The sequence below is a fragment of the Acanthaster planci genome, linkage group LG01 (genome assembly GCF_054643075.1).
Source record: "Acanthaster planci isolate LZ-2023a linkage group LG01, COTS_SCS, whole genome shotgun sequence".
Lineage (NCBI taxonomy): Eukaryota > Metazoa > Echinodermata > Asteroidea > Valvatida > Acanthasteridae > Acanthaster > Acanthaster planci.
The window spans coordinates 7,766,725-7,781,688 of NC_141777.1; the positions used below are offsets into that span (position 1 = coordinate 7,766,725).

At 41.1% G+C, this 14,964-nt stretch overlaps 1 protein-coding gene and 1 non-coding gene across 3 annotated transcripts in view; both read right to left on the minus strand.

Moving 5' to 3' along the window:
* The window catches only part of txndc16 (thioredoxin domain containing 16), a 35,169-nt gene extending 24,312 nt beyond the window's left edge, over positions 1-10,857 (minus strand). For both annotated transcript variants that reach the window (XR_015424631.1, XM_022234939.2), the window contains exons 1-7: positions 10,630-10,857; positions 8,613-8,698; positions 6,590-6,663; positions 6,039-6,113; positions 5,159-5,280; positions 4,796-4,889; positions 969-1,125 (exon numbers count right to left, since the gene is read on the minus strand). Coding sequence is in view for 1 of the 2 variants with exons in the window: in XM_022234939.2 (XP_022090631.2) it covers positions 969-1,125; positions 4,796-4,889; positions 5,159-5,280; positions 6,039-6,113; positions 6,590-6,663; positions 8,613-8,698; positions 10,630-10,792 (771 nt within the window). In the remaining variant the exon portion in view is untranslated. The remainder of the gene's footprint in view (positions 1-968; positions 1,126-4,795; positions 4,890-5,158; positions 5,281-6,038; positions 6,114-6,589; positions 6,664-8,612; positions 8,699-10,629) is intronic.
* A 1,922-nt stretch (positions 10,858-12,779) lies between these two features.
* On the minus strand, positions 12,780-12,941 carry LOC147800298 (U1 spliceosomal RNA). The gene has a single exon (XR_015428189.1). It is a non-coding gene; the product is annotated as a U1 spliceosomal RNA (small nuclear RNA).
* Between the last annotated feature and the right edge of the window lie 2,023 nt (positions 12,942-14,964).

Sequence of the window (14,964 nt, forward strand, 5' to 3'; positions counted from 1 at the left end):
CGTGAAATTAGGTCCACAAAGTGTTCAGACTAAATGCACTTGCACAATCAATCACCATGCTATTCTAAGCCAACAAGAAGCACAAAGTAACAAAAAGTACCCTTTGAAATAGTGGAAAAAAGTTGAAAATAAGGTTAACTGAGACACAAAGGTGCATTTTGGAGGTTTGTATAAAAACCACTTCGCGCCGGGCCCATTTATCCATGTTGATTCTGCTGGGCCGAGTGATTTTTCATTTTTTTCTGTTTTCAACATTCTTTAAAAATTCATAACTTCATTTACTGGACGTTTACACCCACACGAATGACTGTCTGGTGGCTACTCTAATCTGACAGACAACATCTATTGACACTCGAGTATTTCAGCCAGGCCTGCCACCTTGTGAAAAGACACCAGATTGTGCGGTGTTATGTAAGTTTCTTTTGTTCCCGAAACTGGCACAGTGCACTGCTGACATCTTTTCAATCATGAGTGAAACACGGATGAAAATACATGTAGAATGAACCAAACAAGGTACGTAAGGTGGGACACCCTTACACGTACAGTTTGTTTTTGGAATATCATCACGAAAACAGGTGTTAGCCCTCCCCTTTATTGCCCATTTCATCATACAATCAATTAATGGTGCAGCACTTGCCACAGCCTTTCCTGGTGTGTATCGTGGAGAGCAAACATTTGCTGCATTATCAACAGACGTTCCATGGTATTTTTATGATCAAGAACTGAATATGTTTCAGGGAGACCCAAAAGGGGTTAGGTCAAAAATTGGGGTTTTCTTTTATGGCTTTTCTGAGTGGTAAATTTGGGGACTGCCTTTCATTTTTTCTGAAAAAAAAAAATTCCTGAGAGAGGTAGGGGCTCTAGCCCCATTGCCTCCTCTTCAATCCACAAAAGACTGTCAACAACACCAACCTTTATAGTAAAAGATTAAGGCATTTGCGTAAGGTGAGAATTAACACTGCACTCACATATGGAAGAACATCCAGAGTCTTCAGGTACAAGGCAAAGTCAGCCACGCGCATCTTGCCCCGGAAGAATGACCTATGACACAAGTCCAGTGAGGATGCCTGCTTACACTGGAGTAGCCACACCCTATTCTCCTGCTCCTCCCACTCCTCCTCGGACCTTAAACGGGCAGAAATGACAAAATGTAATCATGAGATCACAAGATTCACAATTTGGATAAAACCAAAAGTCTTTGCGTTACAAAAGCTCCATCCCTCACCGACAGCTTTTCTGCAGAACATTACCAACACTGAACAGCCATGGATGACCCCCCTCTGACTTGATCTCCGGACACGTGCATGTTTCTCCTCTTAACCACCTTGCACCAGAGGACACGTTAACATGATCTAGTCATCAGTATGCATAAGCATGGCTGACGGATTGAACTACCACATGCCCACCAAGTCACCTCCAGCACTTATCCTGTTCCCCCATTTCTTTTGTACACACAAAAAGTCTGACAGGTTCATGAAGGCGGATCATGTGATTAACTTGAACGTGACACCTGTACACAGGTACCTGTTGTAGTCAATATCGCTCCACGGCAATTTGGTGAACCAAAGTCTTTCGTCCGAATAACCCCGATAAGTCCACATTTCTGACCAACTACATAAGCAATACTGTCCACAAGTGATCCACTAATACATGGCAGCTACATGTACACATCTGCAGTTAGGAGATCTCCCATGAATTCACACAAAATCCACAACAGCACTATCAAAGCAAGACATTTCCTAGGAACAAATAAGTAATGACTGCTCTTTGCTTCTAAACTCTCAACTGGTTACTGTCCTTTCCACATGAAGCTATTCATAATACATGGCAATGTTCCTCAACCCTCCCACCGTCCTAGCAAAATATGTATGGTGCATGTACATTTTGACACTCCATTCATTTATGCGGCAATGCCTAAGATACATGCAAGTAAGTTATTTTTTTAAATAGCCAACGCACATCGCAGGTTTGTCATGTTTGTGAGATCACTTTTTCATAGACCAAACCTCAAACGTTGGCGTTTACAATTCAGGGCCCTTTGTAGCATAGGAATGCAAATAACACAAATGTAATTCTTGTCTGGGAACCACGCACAAGTTATTGCATGCCAGCATAGCACAAGATCCTGCTCGGCAGGTGTCAGTGACAGAATCTTCTTGTTGCAATCTGAACTCCACCGGGGACAGCTGGTAATTAAAGAAGGACGCTGGATGACGGCCAAGTCCCACAAGGAGTACCATATGTTGTTTGCCCTTCTGCCTACTGAGCCTAATGGAATTGCCACAAAGGTGTCTGGTGCATTCACAGAATTTCAGACAGGTATATGTACATAATTTATTTCGGGTTTGGCCAACACATTCTGCATACACACTTGCCACTAACGTACTACAAGTCCTAGTATTGGGTATTTGTGTCAATAACAGACAGCGCCTGATTATCCCAACGGGAAGCATTGTAACCAAGTCATTTTCTTCCACAAGTAATGTCATAAGTCATTTTTTCCCCCCTTAGCCAAGTCACAAGTCAAGTTTTCCCATTTCTCAGATACATATGTACTCCTGAATTTGTTCAAGCCTATATGATGTTATATACATGTCAATCGGCACACTTTTTTGACATCCATAATTTTTGATGTGACCTACTGGTACACATATAATGTTTCACAAAATAAGTTCAATCAGGGTATTTCATTTTTGTCCAACATGATATGCTTATATTTCTTGAGGCAAAGCATCAGTGTACATACATGTACATGTATAATGAAACCAGACGGCTCCTTTCATTTTGCCCATGGAATGTGACAGACACACATATGGTATACTGGTATGTACAATGTACATGCACGGCGTATTTGTTTACATTATTGATTTCAACAGAAGTTGGTAATTTCACATCAAATTTGCTCAAGTCAGGTTTGTAGTCAAAAATATTACAACTCAAGTCCAAATCAGCAGTTAAAGATGAAAACTCTGTCAGCAGACATAGCAAACGCGTCCAGGGCCTCCGAAACATTGGAAGGCCTACGAAAATTATACTAGTGCAGTGTTTCTTGCACCCCAGACCAATAAACAGGCGTGCCAAAGGTAGGCTTTCAAAGTTTAAATGTCTCTCTTTGAATTTTCTCTTTTAGAGAGGCTTAAAACTGGGAAGCACATGGCCCAGTACGAGTCACACATCGACATAAAATATGAGGCTTGAGCACTATCAAATACACGATGTTAGCGCCTAGAGAACAGATTGACTTAGTGCCTACAGCCCAGGAACGCTTCAGCCCTGATGATAGATGCAATGTAACAAGGAGAGTCCTCATGCAACAATGGATAATGTCCAAACAAGCATGAGGCACACATCAGGGATACTGAATGATTCTTTGGTAAGGTTCACTCATCTGCCCACACTTTAATCATCCATGTTCGCAGCAGATTTCTCGGGGGGAGGGGGGGCGCCAATCTCTATGCTTGAGCAGACAAGTCATGCCAATGCTATGAGTTCCGCAACATGTTTGGGCCTCAACTTCCATTTTTGCCATCTGAAGTCAATTTACAAACACTGATTAAAACCGAAAAATGACAATAAATGCTACAGTTATGTAACAAGATGGAGAACGCTGTTCAACAATGACAATAAATGCAACAGTTATGTAATGAGATGGAGAACGGTGTTCAACAATGACAATAAATGCTACAGTTATGTAATGAGATGGAGAACGGTGTTCAACAATGACAATAAATGCTACAGTTATGTAATGAGATGGAGAACGGTGTTCAACAATGACAATAAATGCTACAGTTATGTAATGAGATGGAGAACGGTGTTCAACAATGACAATAAATGCTACAGTTATGTAATGAGATGGAGAACGGTGTTCAACAATGACAATAAATGCTACAGTTATGTAATGAGATGGAGAACGGTGTTCAAAAATGACAATAAATGCTACAGTTATGTAATGAGATGGAGAACGGTGTTCAACAATGACAATAAATGCTACAGTTATGTAATGAGATGGAGAACGCTGTTCAACAATGCGGAATGCCCGCACCCCCCCCAAAAAAACTGTTTTTATTTATTTCACTTCTTTCTTTGAAAACTAATCTGGTCTGAAATTAGAGAGCATTTCTAAGGTACAAACCATCTACCACCAGAGGTACACGGTTATGCTCCTCATTACCTTAAATATTTGAAAAGTGATATTCTTTCCAACCTTGTCATTTTACATGTATGCTCAATTCATTACTTTGTGGGTTTTCAATACCGGAAATAAAATTAGTAACAGTTTGGAATTGGTCAAATCAGTAAATTCAACTACCTATTTGCCCCAGGCTTGACCAAATCCAGAACAAGTTTTGCTTTTGAAGGGGAGTAACATTTGGTTTTTTTGGGGGGGGCCTTTTTGGAAGAACAACAGATTTAAGAATCTTCATGGGCTCTTTCACGTGAGGGTAAATGTGGGAGATTTTGACACACTTCTGGTAGGAAGGGAAAAGAATAATCTCTCCCCAAATTATTCTGTCATTATGTGCAAATTGGGAGGGGGTAGTCCCGTTAGCCTCGGCCGTCCCCCCATCTGCTAATGGCTCTTGGTTGAAGCTACATGCACTTATACAAATATCCTTCCTCCTCACCTCAACGAACGAACAACTGTTTTCATTTGAAAGTAGAATTTAGGTAATGTTTTATCAAACTGAATAATCAGGGAATGAAATGTCTGAACATCAATGACAGTTATTATTCAAAGTTTGAAATATTTAATAAATGCATTTAGAAACGTGTTTTAAAAAAAGCAAAGTCTTACCCAGGACCTAGCATGTTGGTGCCCATATTTGTGGTCATGACAAACTTATACAGGTGGCCATATGCAAAGGCTCCTTCCATAAATGCACGGTGCTCTGTCCATGAAAAAATGACAGGAATTATTATAAGAACTGGAATGTATTAAGAATTATTTACATTGACTACCAATTCAAACCCAATTCTCTTTCTGCCATCGTGAACTTAACACATGATGTGAGGATGTAATCCTGACTTGATAGCAAGTGTACCCTTGCTTACCCACGGCTCGTACTCGTGCCATTTGTGTGCTCAGGAGGGTATTCGTGTTAACATGGGTAAATCATTGCTCCAATGCAGCCCAGCTATCACACCGACTGTGACTTACCTGATGTGCCCACGGCAATCATCTTTGCAAACAGGATATCTTTGTGTCCTTTGTGGCGTTGCTGCATAGACGCTAGATCTGCCGGTTCCTGTATAAGGGGAACTTCTCGTAACAGCACCAGACTAGAAGAGGGAACGATAAGCAAACAAACAAACAATCTAAGGTTTCCTTGTTACATAATATGTACGACGTGGATCAGGCCTTGTAACCCCACAGACAACTTGGTAAATAACTCTAACAGTTCTGAGGCCTCTAAATTCAGTATAATTTTCATACAACTTTGGGGGTTTGTGCTAGATTCTAAGCACAATGCTGGGACCACATTCCTAAAATAAGCATTTCACTTTGTCCACAAACTACTTTATAAACTTGTTTGATTATGTGGTAAATTGTGGTTACATGACATGAACGGGTATTCAATGAAACTGTGTCAGACCAAGACCCTAAGAGCTGTGTACACTTTGGCGCAGGCATGGGCATGGGCCATCAGTTGATCATGCTAACATTATCCGCAGATCCTGAACAAAAGTTCTGACTTTATGTCTGACTTCATCTTCCATAGAGCAGAAAGTACATGCAGAAAGACAAGGGGATTGCCTGATAATAGCAGGACCAACGAACCTTCTACACACAAGCATTGTGCTTGGTTCCCAAGAGAGGTCAAGTGATTTTTATGAGTTGTACGAGTCTGCTAACAATGCTAGACGTATAAAGACCAAGCAGTTGGATTAACTGAAGGTTTTTGTAGTTTAACAAACTATCCAAGCCAAAACAAATTACTTTAAAGAGGTGATCAAAACTTCACGTTAAAAAAAATACACTTTTCGGATGGTCATGTCCCAACTTTTATGAGTAGGTTCAATATTGGATCATTTCTTACTGTAGCATGTTTGAAATGATGGAATCAACACTGTACAACGAATCCATCGGCAGTTCAGTGAGAATGTGGCCATGTCTGTTGACAGAACAAAGAAATGTTCAGAATAACACTAAAACCTCTATTTAACATTAATTAAACATCAAATTTTGGTACAGTGGTTGAACACAGGATGATCCGAGCAACAGCTCATTTGGTATGGCATTTCAGTGGCACACGGTGAATTGATGTCTCAATAGATGTGTACAAAGATTGTTATACCAATAGACACATTTGAGGGGACGCCATTCCTGCAGGGCCATCGCACTCACACACGTCTTAACTTGAGTGCACCCATGCACTTTGGTAAGACATAACACCCCATAACTCAGAGAGGTATCACGTGCACACATGTACCACCTGCGTACAAACAGGACAGCCCCATACAATGGCTCCTAATTCATTTCACCAGACTTGTCTAATATGATGCATAGGTTTCAGTGAAAGTATCAAGCATATGCCTGAATTTTGTCTTTACACTTTACCAAAATTTTCTGAAGGTTCATTACATGTACCTGAATACAAAAAGTGTACTCCTTGCATTGTCCCTGGAACAATAATCCTGCACAGGATCAGAATGACAATCAACCTGGACAAAACAAAGTACAGAATCATCCAAATATTGTCATAAAGCTACAATTTTAAAATAGAATTTGATTTGTCTCTAAAGATAAAAAAATCATTTTGAAACCAAGCCTCCACTTTAGTCACGTTCAGCCAAACAACAGCATCAGTCCCAACTGTAGCTGGGATAATCACAGAGCTGCAGTTGGCATGGATGAGTTACTTGAACTGCGGTTCACAAGTTTCAATAAGATTTTTTCATAGCTCCCTCTGCCATTTTCTGCCACCAAAATCTGCAAAATTTATGAAAACATACTGTATACACTGGTTCGCCGTTTCCTTAACAGTGACACAATTCTAAGTGGATAAATTTCACTTGCAAGTGCTGTCAAGGACTACTGTGTTGCACCTGCCTCGCGCTGTACTCAGACTCACTAGCCTTGCCTGAAGGCAGCTGGCATTAATGTCTTCTCTTTTTACTAGAGCAAGGGGGCCCTATACATTTTCTGTTTCTGGGACACCTGACCTGGGTAATTTGACAAGCAATCAATATCATTGAAATCGATTTCAGACTGTTTTTTACTTGTTTGACGGGTAGTCTGCACCAATTCATCACTCTTGGAAATTAAAGAATGTGTTCTAAACTTACAAAATCATATGCCAGATGTAGTAAGGATGGGGAAAAAATTGACCCCAAATTAATTAAAGAATGAACCAGTACAGTTTCATGCTGTGACTATTGATGCCCGACTGGTAGATCATCCTTAAACACTAAATGACTACTGTGGTATAGACATTATTATGATGATGACTTAACATTATGATGCAGGTGTCAAAGTGATCAATTGACATTATGCACAAGACTGATTGATCACAGCAGTGTCTCATCTAGCCACCTGTCCAAATTCCCTAAGGACAGGCAAAAACTAATGACAGGCAAAAACTAATGAGGACAGGCAAAAAAATTGTGAGGACAGGCAAAAACTAATGAGGACAGGCAAAAACATTGTGAGGACAGGCAAAAACTAATGAGGACAGGCAAAAACATTGTGAGGACAGGCAAAAACTAATGAGGACAGGTATTTTTTGTTAACAAAATTTACAAGCCCCACTCATTACTTGAAGACAAACCTTCCACAGTGGAAAATAATTCCTTACATTTCTTTCCAAAGCATCAGGTGCAATGAAAATACGGATTAAAATAGCAACAGCACTATTTTTCAGATTTGGCTAGGAGTGGACGGGCAATTTTGAAAACTGCCCGGGAAAGAAGGAAAGGACAGACAATATGATTGTTTGTGGGGGTTGGGCCTGTTGTTTCAGATGTAGGGATTCTTGATTCTCTGCCAAGATGTGGCATGGTGTGTGGTCATTGTTGTTTTACTCTTCTTTTTTTTTTCTAGTTGTGCATATTTTCATAGATCCTGTATTTAAACCGTTTTTGTAGCATGGTAACATTTGCAGAGCCACTCGATTGTGATTAAGTTCGCATTTGGTAGTCCATCAAGGCTGTTGCCATTGTAGTTGTGTATTATTGTCTCATGTGTTCTGTATTTGTTTATGCCTTGAGAAATAAGAAATGAAATGAAATCCGTGGGGCTGTGGATCACAGTGGTGATGTTTTGGAACCATGGTAGTATTTAGGAAGTAAGAAATCAGACATTTTCAAGTTTGCAAATTTGCAAACATGATATTTAGTGTATGCGGATGACATGACAATCTTGGCAGAAGCAGCATAGGACTGTACATCATGTAGTTACCTGAGGAGACTATTAACACCAGATGCCTTGGGACTAGGGCTAGTCTAACTGTATCATTCCAATTGGGATTCGGGCCATCTCAACTATAGTTAAGCCTGAAGCTACAGCTACATACATTGTATTTGTAACAGTAATTATGGAGAAAGGCATAGACTTCCTTCAACATGTCGGAATACAAAATTTAAGCCTTTTGTCCTTGGAAAGTTTTACTTACTGTGGCAAAGTTGACACTGAAGTCTGTCAGGTACCGCCCAGAATCCATAAAGTTTGTCAAGAACTCCTTTACTTGCCAATCTTTTTCTGAAAGAAAAAAAAATTGGCCTGTGATATAGATGACCATGGAAATGTTATCACTCGTAATTTGAAACGGCCTCTACCAGTGACGGTAAGGATTTAGGATTGTGATAACTGCTGTACAAAGCCACTTTGCCAGAGGCTCTGCATGCCTATGGTAGCAGAGTACAAGGAGCAAATAGTGCATGACATATTTTACCGTGCACGTCTACTGTCGGGCATGATCAGTATATTTGAATGACCACTCTATCTTTACACTTCACTCAAACTAACTTGCACAATTAACTGATTATTCTGTTATCAGCCAAATTATTCATTTTCATTTTCCATTCAATTGCTTGATCTCATTGCACGATTTGTTGAAAAGTCTGCCATCAGCCAATAGCACTTTCTTTCTAATTCATGGCTGTATGAGAGTGTTTCAAACAAGAGACAAATGTTGGAGATTTCATATAGCATCTGACCAAACACACAGATCGATCAGACATTGTGCACATTGGCTGATTGTATGATGTATGCCCTAGTGATCCAGAACTGCCTCCACATGGACAAGAACCTTGAAGGCAAATACAGCAAAACAATTTCCTCAACAATCAAATGCTCAAATGCCAAAATATTTTACTCTGTGATATTAAGATCAATTGTTTTCTTGGCAAGAAAACACAACATTGTGAAGAAAATGGAGAGACTTCCATATCTGGGCATCACTTTACCTCCTGTGCACAAACCTATGAGACTGCTCTGAAAAATTTGAAGCGTTTTCTGAGTAAATGCTTCAGTACATTGTATTTTCTCTGCTAAATTTGACTTAAGACATGTTATTGTTACACCCCAACTACAGCATAAGTCCCAACTATAGTTGGGACAGTCCCAACTGTAGTGCTGCAGTTGGGCTGGCCCAATTTCGTTGACCAATGTCTGTGGGAAATGTCTCAACATTATCCAAGTCAATGTGTCTCACACTTGACACAATTCATCTAAAATGTGGCACTTCATCTGTTCATCTAGCCCTATGACCAATGACATGACATTTGTAAACAATATGACTTTGGCACATGCTGGGCACATCATGCACACAGGACCTCTCTGCTGTAGTTGGGCCGGCCCAACTGAAGCACTGTAGTTGGGACGGGCCCAACTGTAGTTGGGACAGTCCCAACTATAGTTGGGACTGATGCTATAGTTGGGGTGTAACATTATCACTTCCTGATGACTAATAGATCACTGTAGGCCTATACATGTAATAAAGGAAAATTAGTGATGTCCATATACAACTCTTACCAAGAAACTGTAGCGTTGATCAAATTCCAGAAGAAATAGAAATGTTGCATTTTTGAACTTCTCTTCATTGATTAGTTACCAATTACAAAACAACCAGAAGTTTGCAATTCCATAATGTTCAACATGTTCAAGCGATTTCAAGAACTGTTATTCAGACATTGAACATGTCTAAAACTGTTATCACAAATCTTTAAAAAGGACTTGGTGACAATCTTACCAACTTTACCATGTTTACAAGTAGGCTACATAAAACAAGACGGATTTCCTAACCCCCTGCCCCATCATGGCCTGGGCCATCCTTCCTCCATGCCTGGGCCCAGGGCCTACTTAAATACAGTACCATAACTTGGTGTCCTAGACCTAGTGTTTAAATCTAACCTATAACCATGATAAAACAGTGCACTGAAGTCGATTGAGCTAGGCCTACATCATGTATAAATATGTGGGCCTACCGCCTACATAAACTTGTTCTGTTTTTTTTTCCAATAGAGTCTACGCCTGTGCTATATAAGCTTAGTTAATCGGGCCTTGTTACTGCATTTTGATGTAGGATTACTTCGAGAACTCAAAGTCACTAAGAACGTACATGTATGATGCAGGCCCACGAACCGGTACTATTTAGGCAGACATACAGTACATGTGTGAACAACACTCACTCAGTTTTTCAGGAGACTTTGTTACAAAATAAACCGCACAGGGCACAACAGCGTTCTTAAACGATTCAAAATCCTTGGAGGATAACGCATTGTAGTAATCCTGTGCCCATGCTGAAGCAACAGCTAGCCACATGGTGCAGAAAAATAGGAAAATCTGTTCCATCTTGCCTAACCCCCGTACCGCGTTGTCCCTTTCTGTCAAATTATCTCTCTGTGCCAGCTTTATCGTGCGTACCGTACGTACCGCGGCGCGGTACGCATGCTGCATGCACAAGTAACATAACACAGCGCCACCAAGTGTTAACACATGCGTGACGGCTGTTCGATTAGCAATAGTTTTCAATAATCCCAAAATTACTCCAAAATGTGAAAAAAATCAACGAATTCACAGTATGTAATAACTTTGAAGTTCCTTTTTATCTATTGTCACCAGAAGATGGACTAAATGGTGCTTCTTTTTCATTTTCAAATTAAGTTCAATCGCAATGAAATAATTCAGCCGTCGGATATGCAAAAACGTACAAAGCGGAAATGCTGTGTTGTGCGCAAATTGGGTACCTGCGCAATTTGTAAACTGGAAGATTGCACGCGCAAATTCAGGGCCTCCGGGCAGGCCTAATATTTCATTGAATGATAAGTTAACTTATTCATTGAATTTTATGAAGGGACAAAAGTCGTACGTCCGATGTCGAAGCGTACGCCAACTTAGACAAGTTATTTGTGCGTCGGTTCTCAGCTCAATTCTGGATATTGATCCTAACGTTGTTGTTGTTTTGTTTTAATTGCGCTTTCAGCATCTTAGGCTATTTGCGCCAAAAACTGTACGTTTATTCATACACTTTATTAATCAGCATCACATTACGTAGTTAAGAAGAAGGTCCAGTTTTAGAGGCAGGAGGAAACCGGAGTACCTGGAGGAAACCTGCGAGAGTGAGTATGAACTGGAAACCAAATGCACTTAAAGCTTGGGCCAAGCTGGGACTCGAGCCCGGGCCTCATTGGTGCAAAGCGAGGACAGAACCGCTACGCTATAACCCGCTCCCCCGATTTGAAAGCAAGTGGGCTCCAAGAGATATCCGTGTTCAGCATCCTTTCAAAAATACAGATAGAAACCATTACAATTTTAGAATTCAGGAGGTATTACTCTTTGGGCTCTTTTAGGCCTAAGGATATGAAAATTCACTTAGAAATGGAACTTTGGCAAGGACGGCCCAAGAAGCAATTTTTTGGGGGAAGAGAAGGCAAACCTTTTTCGGGGGGGACGCAGAATTGATTTTTTTTTTTTCATGTAACCTTGCATTGCTTTTCAGAGCGTTGAGGCTATGTAGATGGGGGGAATATGCAAGTCTGAAGGAAGCGATATTAAACAGATATTTCACTTGGAACTAACATTTCAGCTTTCACATAAGTAGCTGCCTATAGAGCTACGTCCAGGTCTTCGCTCCATTGTAAACACGCGGGGGACGTGCTGAAAATAGACGTAGCCACGTAGCTGTGGAAGCCCGTTTCGAGCAAAGATTGTATAGCGCCGCTGCGCGGCGCTATACAATCTTTTGTTTCGAGCGCGGCCAAAATCAGATTTTTTGGTGGTCGGGATTATCTCTAGAAAATGGTTGCAGGTGCTCCACAGTGGCCAAACGATCGCTGATGACAGCAACTACGACTCCATGTATTTGATTGGGATTCGCAAACTTGTCCTGGAAAGCCCAGTCTTACGGCTGGTCTCCTCGAACATTTTAGCGGCATCCCCGACCAGCGGGACACATCTCTTCCATGTTTAACGTTAAAGGTCTCGATGTAAGGGCCGATTCATGCTGCAGGCGAACGCGACAGCGAACTTGACATCACGACAGATTTGAAGTAAAATTTTGCTTCGAGTTGAAATGCGTTTAACTTTTGCGAATATTCGATCTGCTCTCAGTTTTCGCGGCAAGCAAATGAGCTGGCCTCTATGCTTGTATCAAGATCGAGTGCCAAATGTTAAAGGCAACAAGAACAAATCAAAGTGATTGCAATTATCAAAAAAAATGTGAATATGATTTTCACACAAATTCCGCTGCCACGTGCTTAACACAAAGTCTTTCACAATCACTTAACTTCATACCGACCTTTGTGCAATTTGTCTACAGTCCTTTCTTTAGATTGATTATACGGGGAGAGCGCGAACGCAGTCCCCACTATCAGAAATTGTACTCCCGAGTTCCCCACATTTGGAGGAATCGCACGGGTCAACCCGCCGAAGTGCAATGGCAAGGCCTCGCCTTGGGAGAGCCGCCTACTTGATCACGGTATCTCCTGAGCCAGGTAAGTATGACTTCACAGATAAAGTTAGGGCCATTTAGCGTCTAGGGGTATCTAACCTTGTCATGGTGGTTGTGTTGGTGTTTGAAACTGGCGCGGTCGGCAAAGAAACAATCCTGAACAGCGCATGCGCAGTTCCTTTTATATGCAAACCAGACTTATTGTCATGATTGTCCAGGCGCGATGGCTCGTGGATTTGAAAGCTGTTGTTGTTTTGTTTTAATGGCGTTTTCAGCATCTCAGGCTATTTGCGCCAAAAACTGGACGTTTATTCATACACTTTATTAATCAGCATCACATTACGGAGTTAGGAAGAAGGTCCAAGTTTTAGAGGCAGGAGGAAACCGGAGTACCCGGAGAAAACCTGCGAGAGCGAGTATGGACTGGAAACCAAATGCACTGAAAGCCTGGGCCAAGCCAGGGCTCGAACCCGGGCCTCACTGGTGCAAAGCGAGGAAAGAACCGCTACGCTAACCCGCTCCCCCGATCCTAAAGTGGTTTGGCCCCATGTATTTATTCTTTTCTATACCTCCAAGGTAATACGGTTATACGACAAGTCCAAAGACTAACAATGTCTGATTTACGATACACTGAAATGGATAAGATGTAGGCGGGAGGTTGTGGGTTTGAGTCCCACCTGAGTAAGCTTGTGACTTTTTCGCAAGCAGGCTCTCGGACAAGCACTGAGCATACATGTACAGTGTTTATATATACGTTGGGTAAGGGCAAAAGCCATTACATAAATTAACATCTCCCCAACGCAAAAATACATCTTGAAAACAACACAAATTTATAGACAAGTACCGTCATAAATAACCCTTACGCGGCCAATGGGATCGGAGATTGTCCGCTGAGTCCTGGAACGGGGAATATCGAGCAGTTGGGATTACGCGCTTTGATTTCTTTCCTCCAACGCCTTGAGGGAGCAATATTTTAATCTCAAATTTCACACTAAGTGAGACTAAGTAAGCTCTTAACTTTCTCATTCATAAATCTTAAGTTTGCATACCCTCTACAAAGTTCCAAGGAATTTTAATTGGACCGATTGGGCCTATATCCAATTTTTTTGGAAGTGCAAAACAAAAAAGACTTTAAAAATGCATCCCAAAATTCAAAAAACAACGTTCTTAAAAGCTTGCTGTTAGTTATATTATTATTGGTTTATTAAGTAATTAGGGAGGGTGTAATGGGGTTTCCTGGAATTTATCAATTTTGGACTTTTATGTTAATGTGGGATTTTCGGAGATGAAAGTGAGTCACAGCACGAACACTCTGCAGAATTTGTTATGCGCGATTTCCAACTAGGGGCCTACCACCGTTTGTGAGTTTTGAGCTGAATTCCATGACACAAATTCACAAAGGTTCAACTGCAAGTATTAGGAAGATAATAGTACAAGTATTTAATTGTAATTTTGAAGCTTCCCCCCCCCCCAAAAAAAGGAAAATCGAGGGACCAGGAAACGCCTGTGCGCTACGTCTCCGGGAATTCAGGGCCGGATCTGTTATTAACGGGGTGTGGTCAATTGGAATATAAGGCAGGTATGGCAGTGTTGTCCGTTTGTTTTCGGGGATGGGAAAAATATTTGTATCCTTTTACGGCCTTTCTAAGGGATAAGGACTACATTTTGGAGTTTTAACTTTTTTGGCTATAGGGCTTTTTGCAGGGGGCATAGTCACGCAGTTTTGTTACCCCCTCCATCGCCCCTGTGTCACGTGGGACGACTTCTGATTGACTATGATCATATAGTGCACCGTTTTCAAGAAGGGACGGGCATATCGAATTTTACGAGTACTATAGGCCTACATTTTCGAGATAATCATAAGAGAAGTTTCCCTAGTTTTAAAACTGCGAGAAGTATTGCTTTTCAACAACTTTCTGCATTTGAAATAAGTTGTATTATTCTTTGCATTACTAAGCCACAATATGCCAGTTATTGTCATGAAATCACTCATAATTAGGAGTAATTTAGCTCAAATTAACCAATATTAGTGGCGCGTCCAGCGGGGGGCATCACCCTGACGGGATTTCCGTTC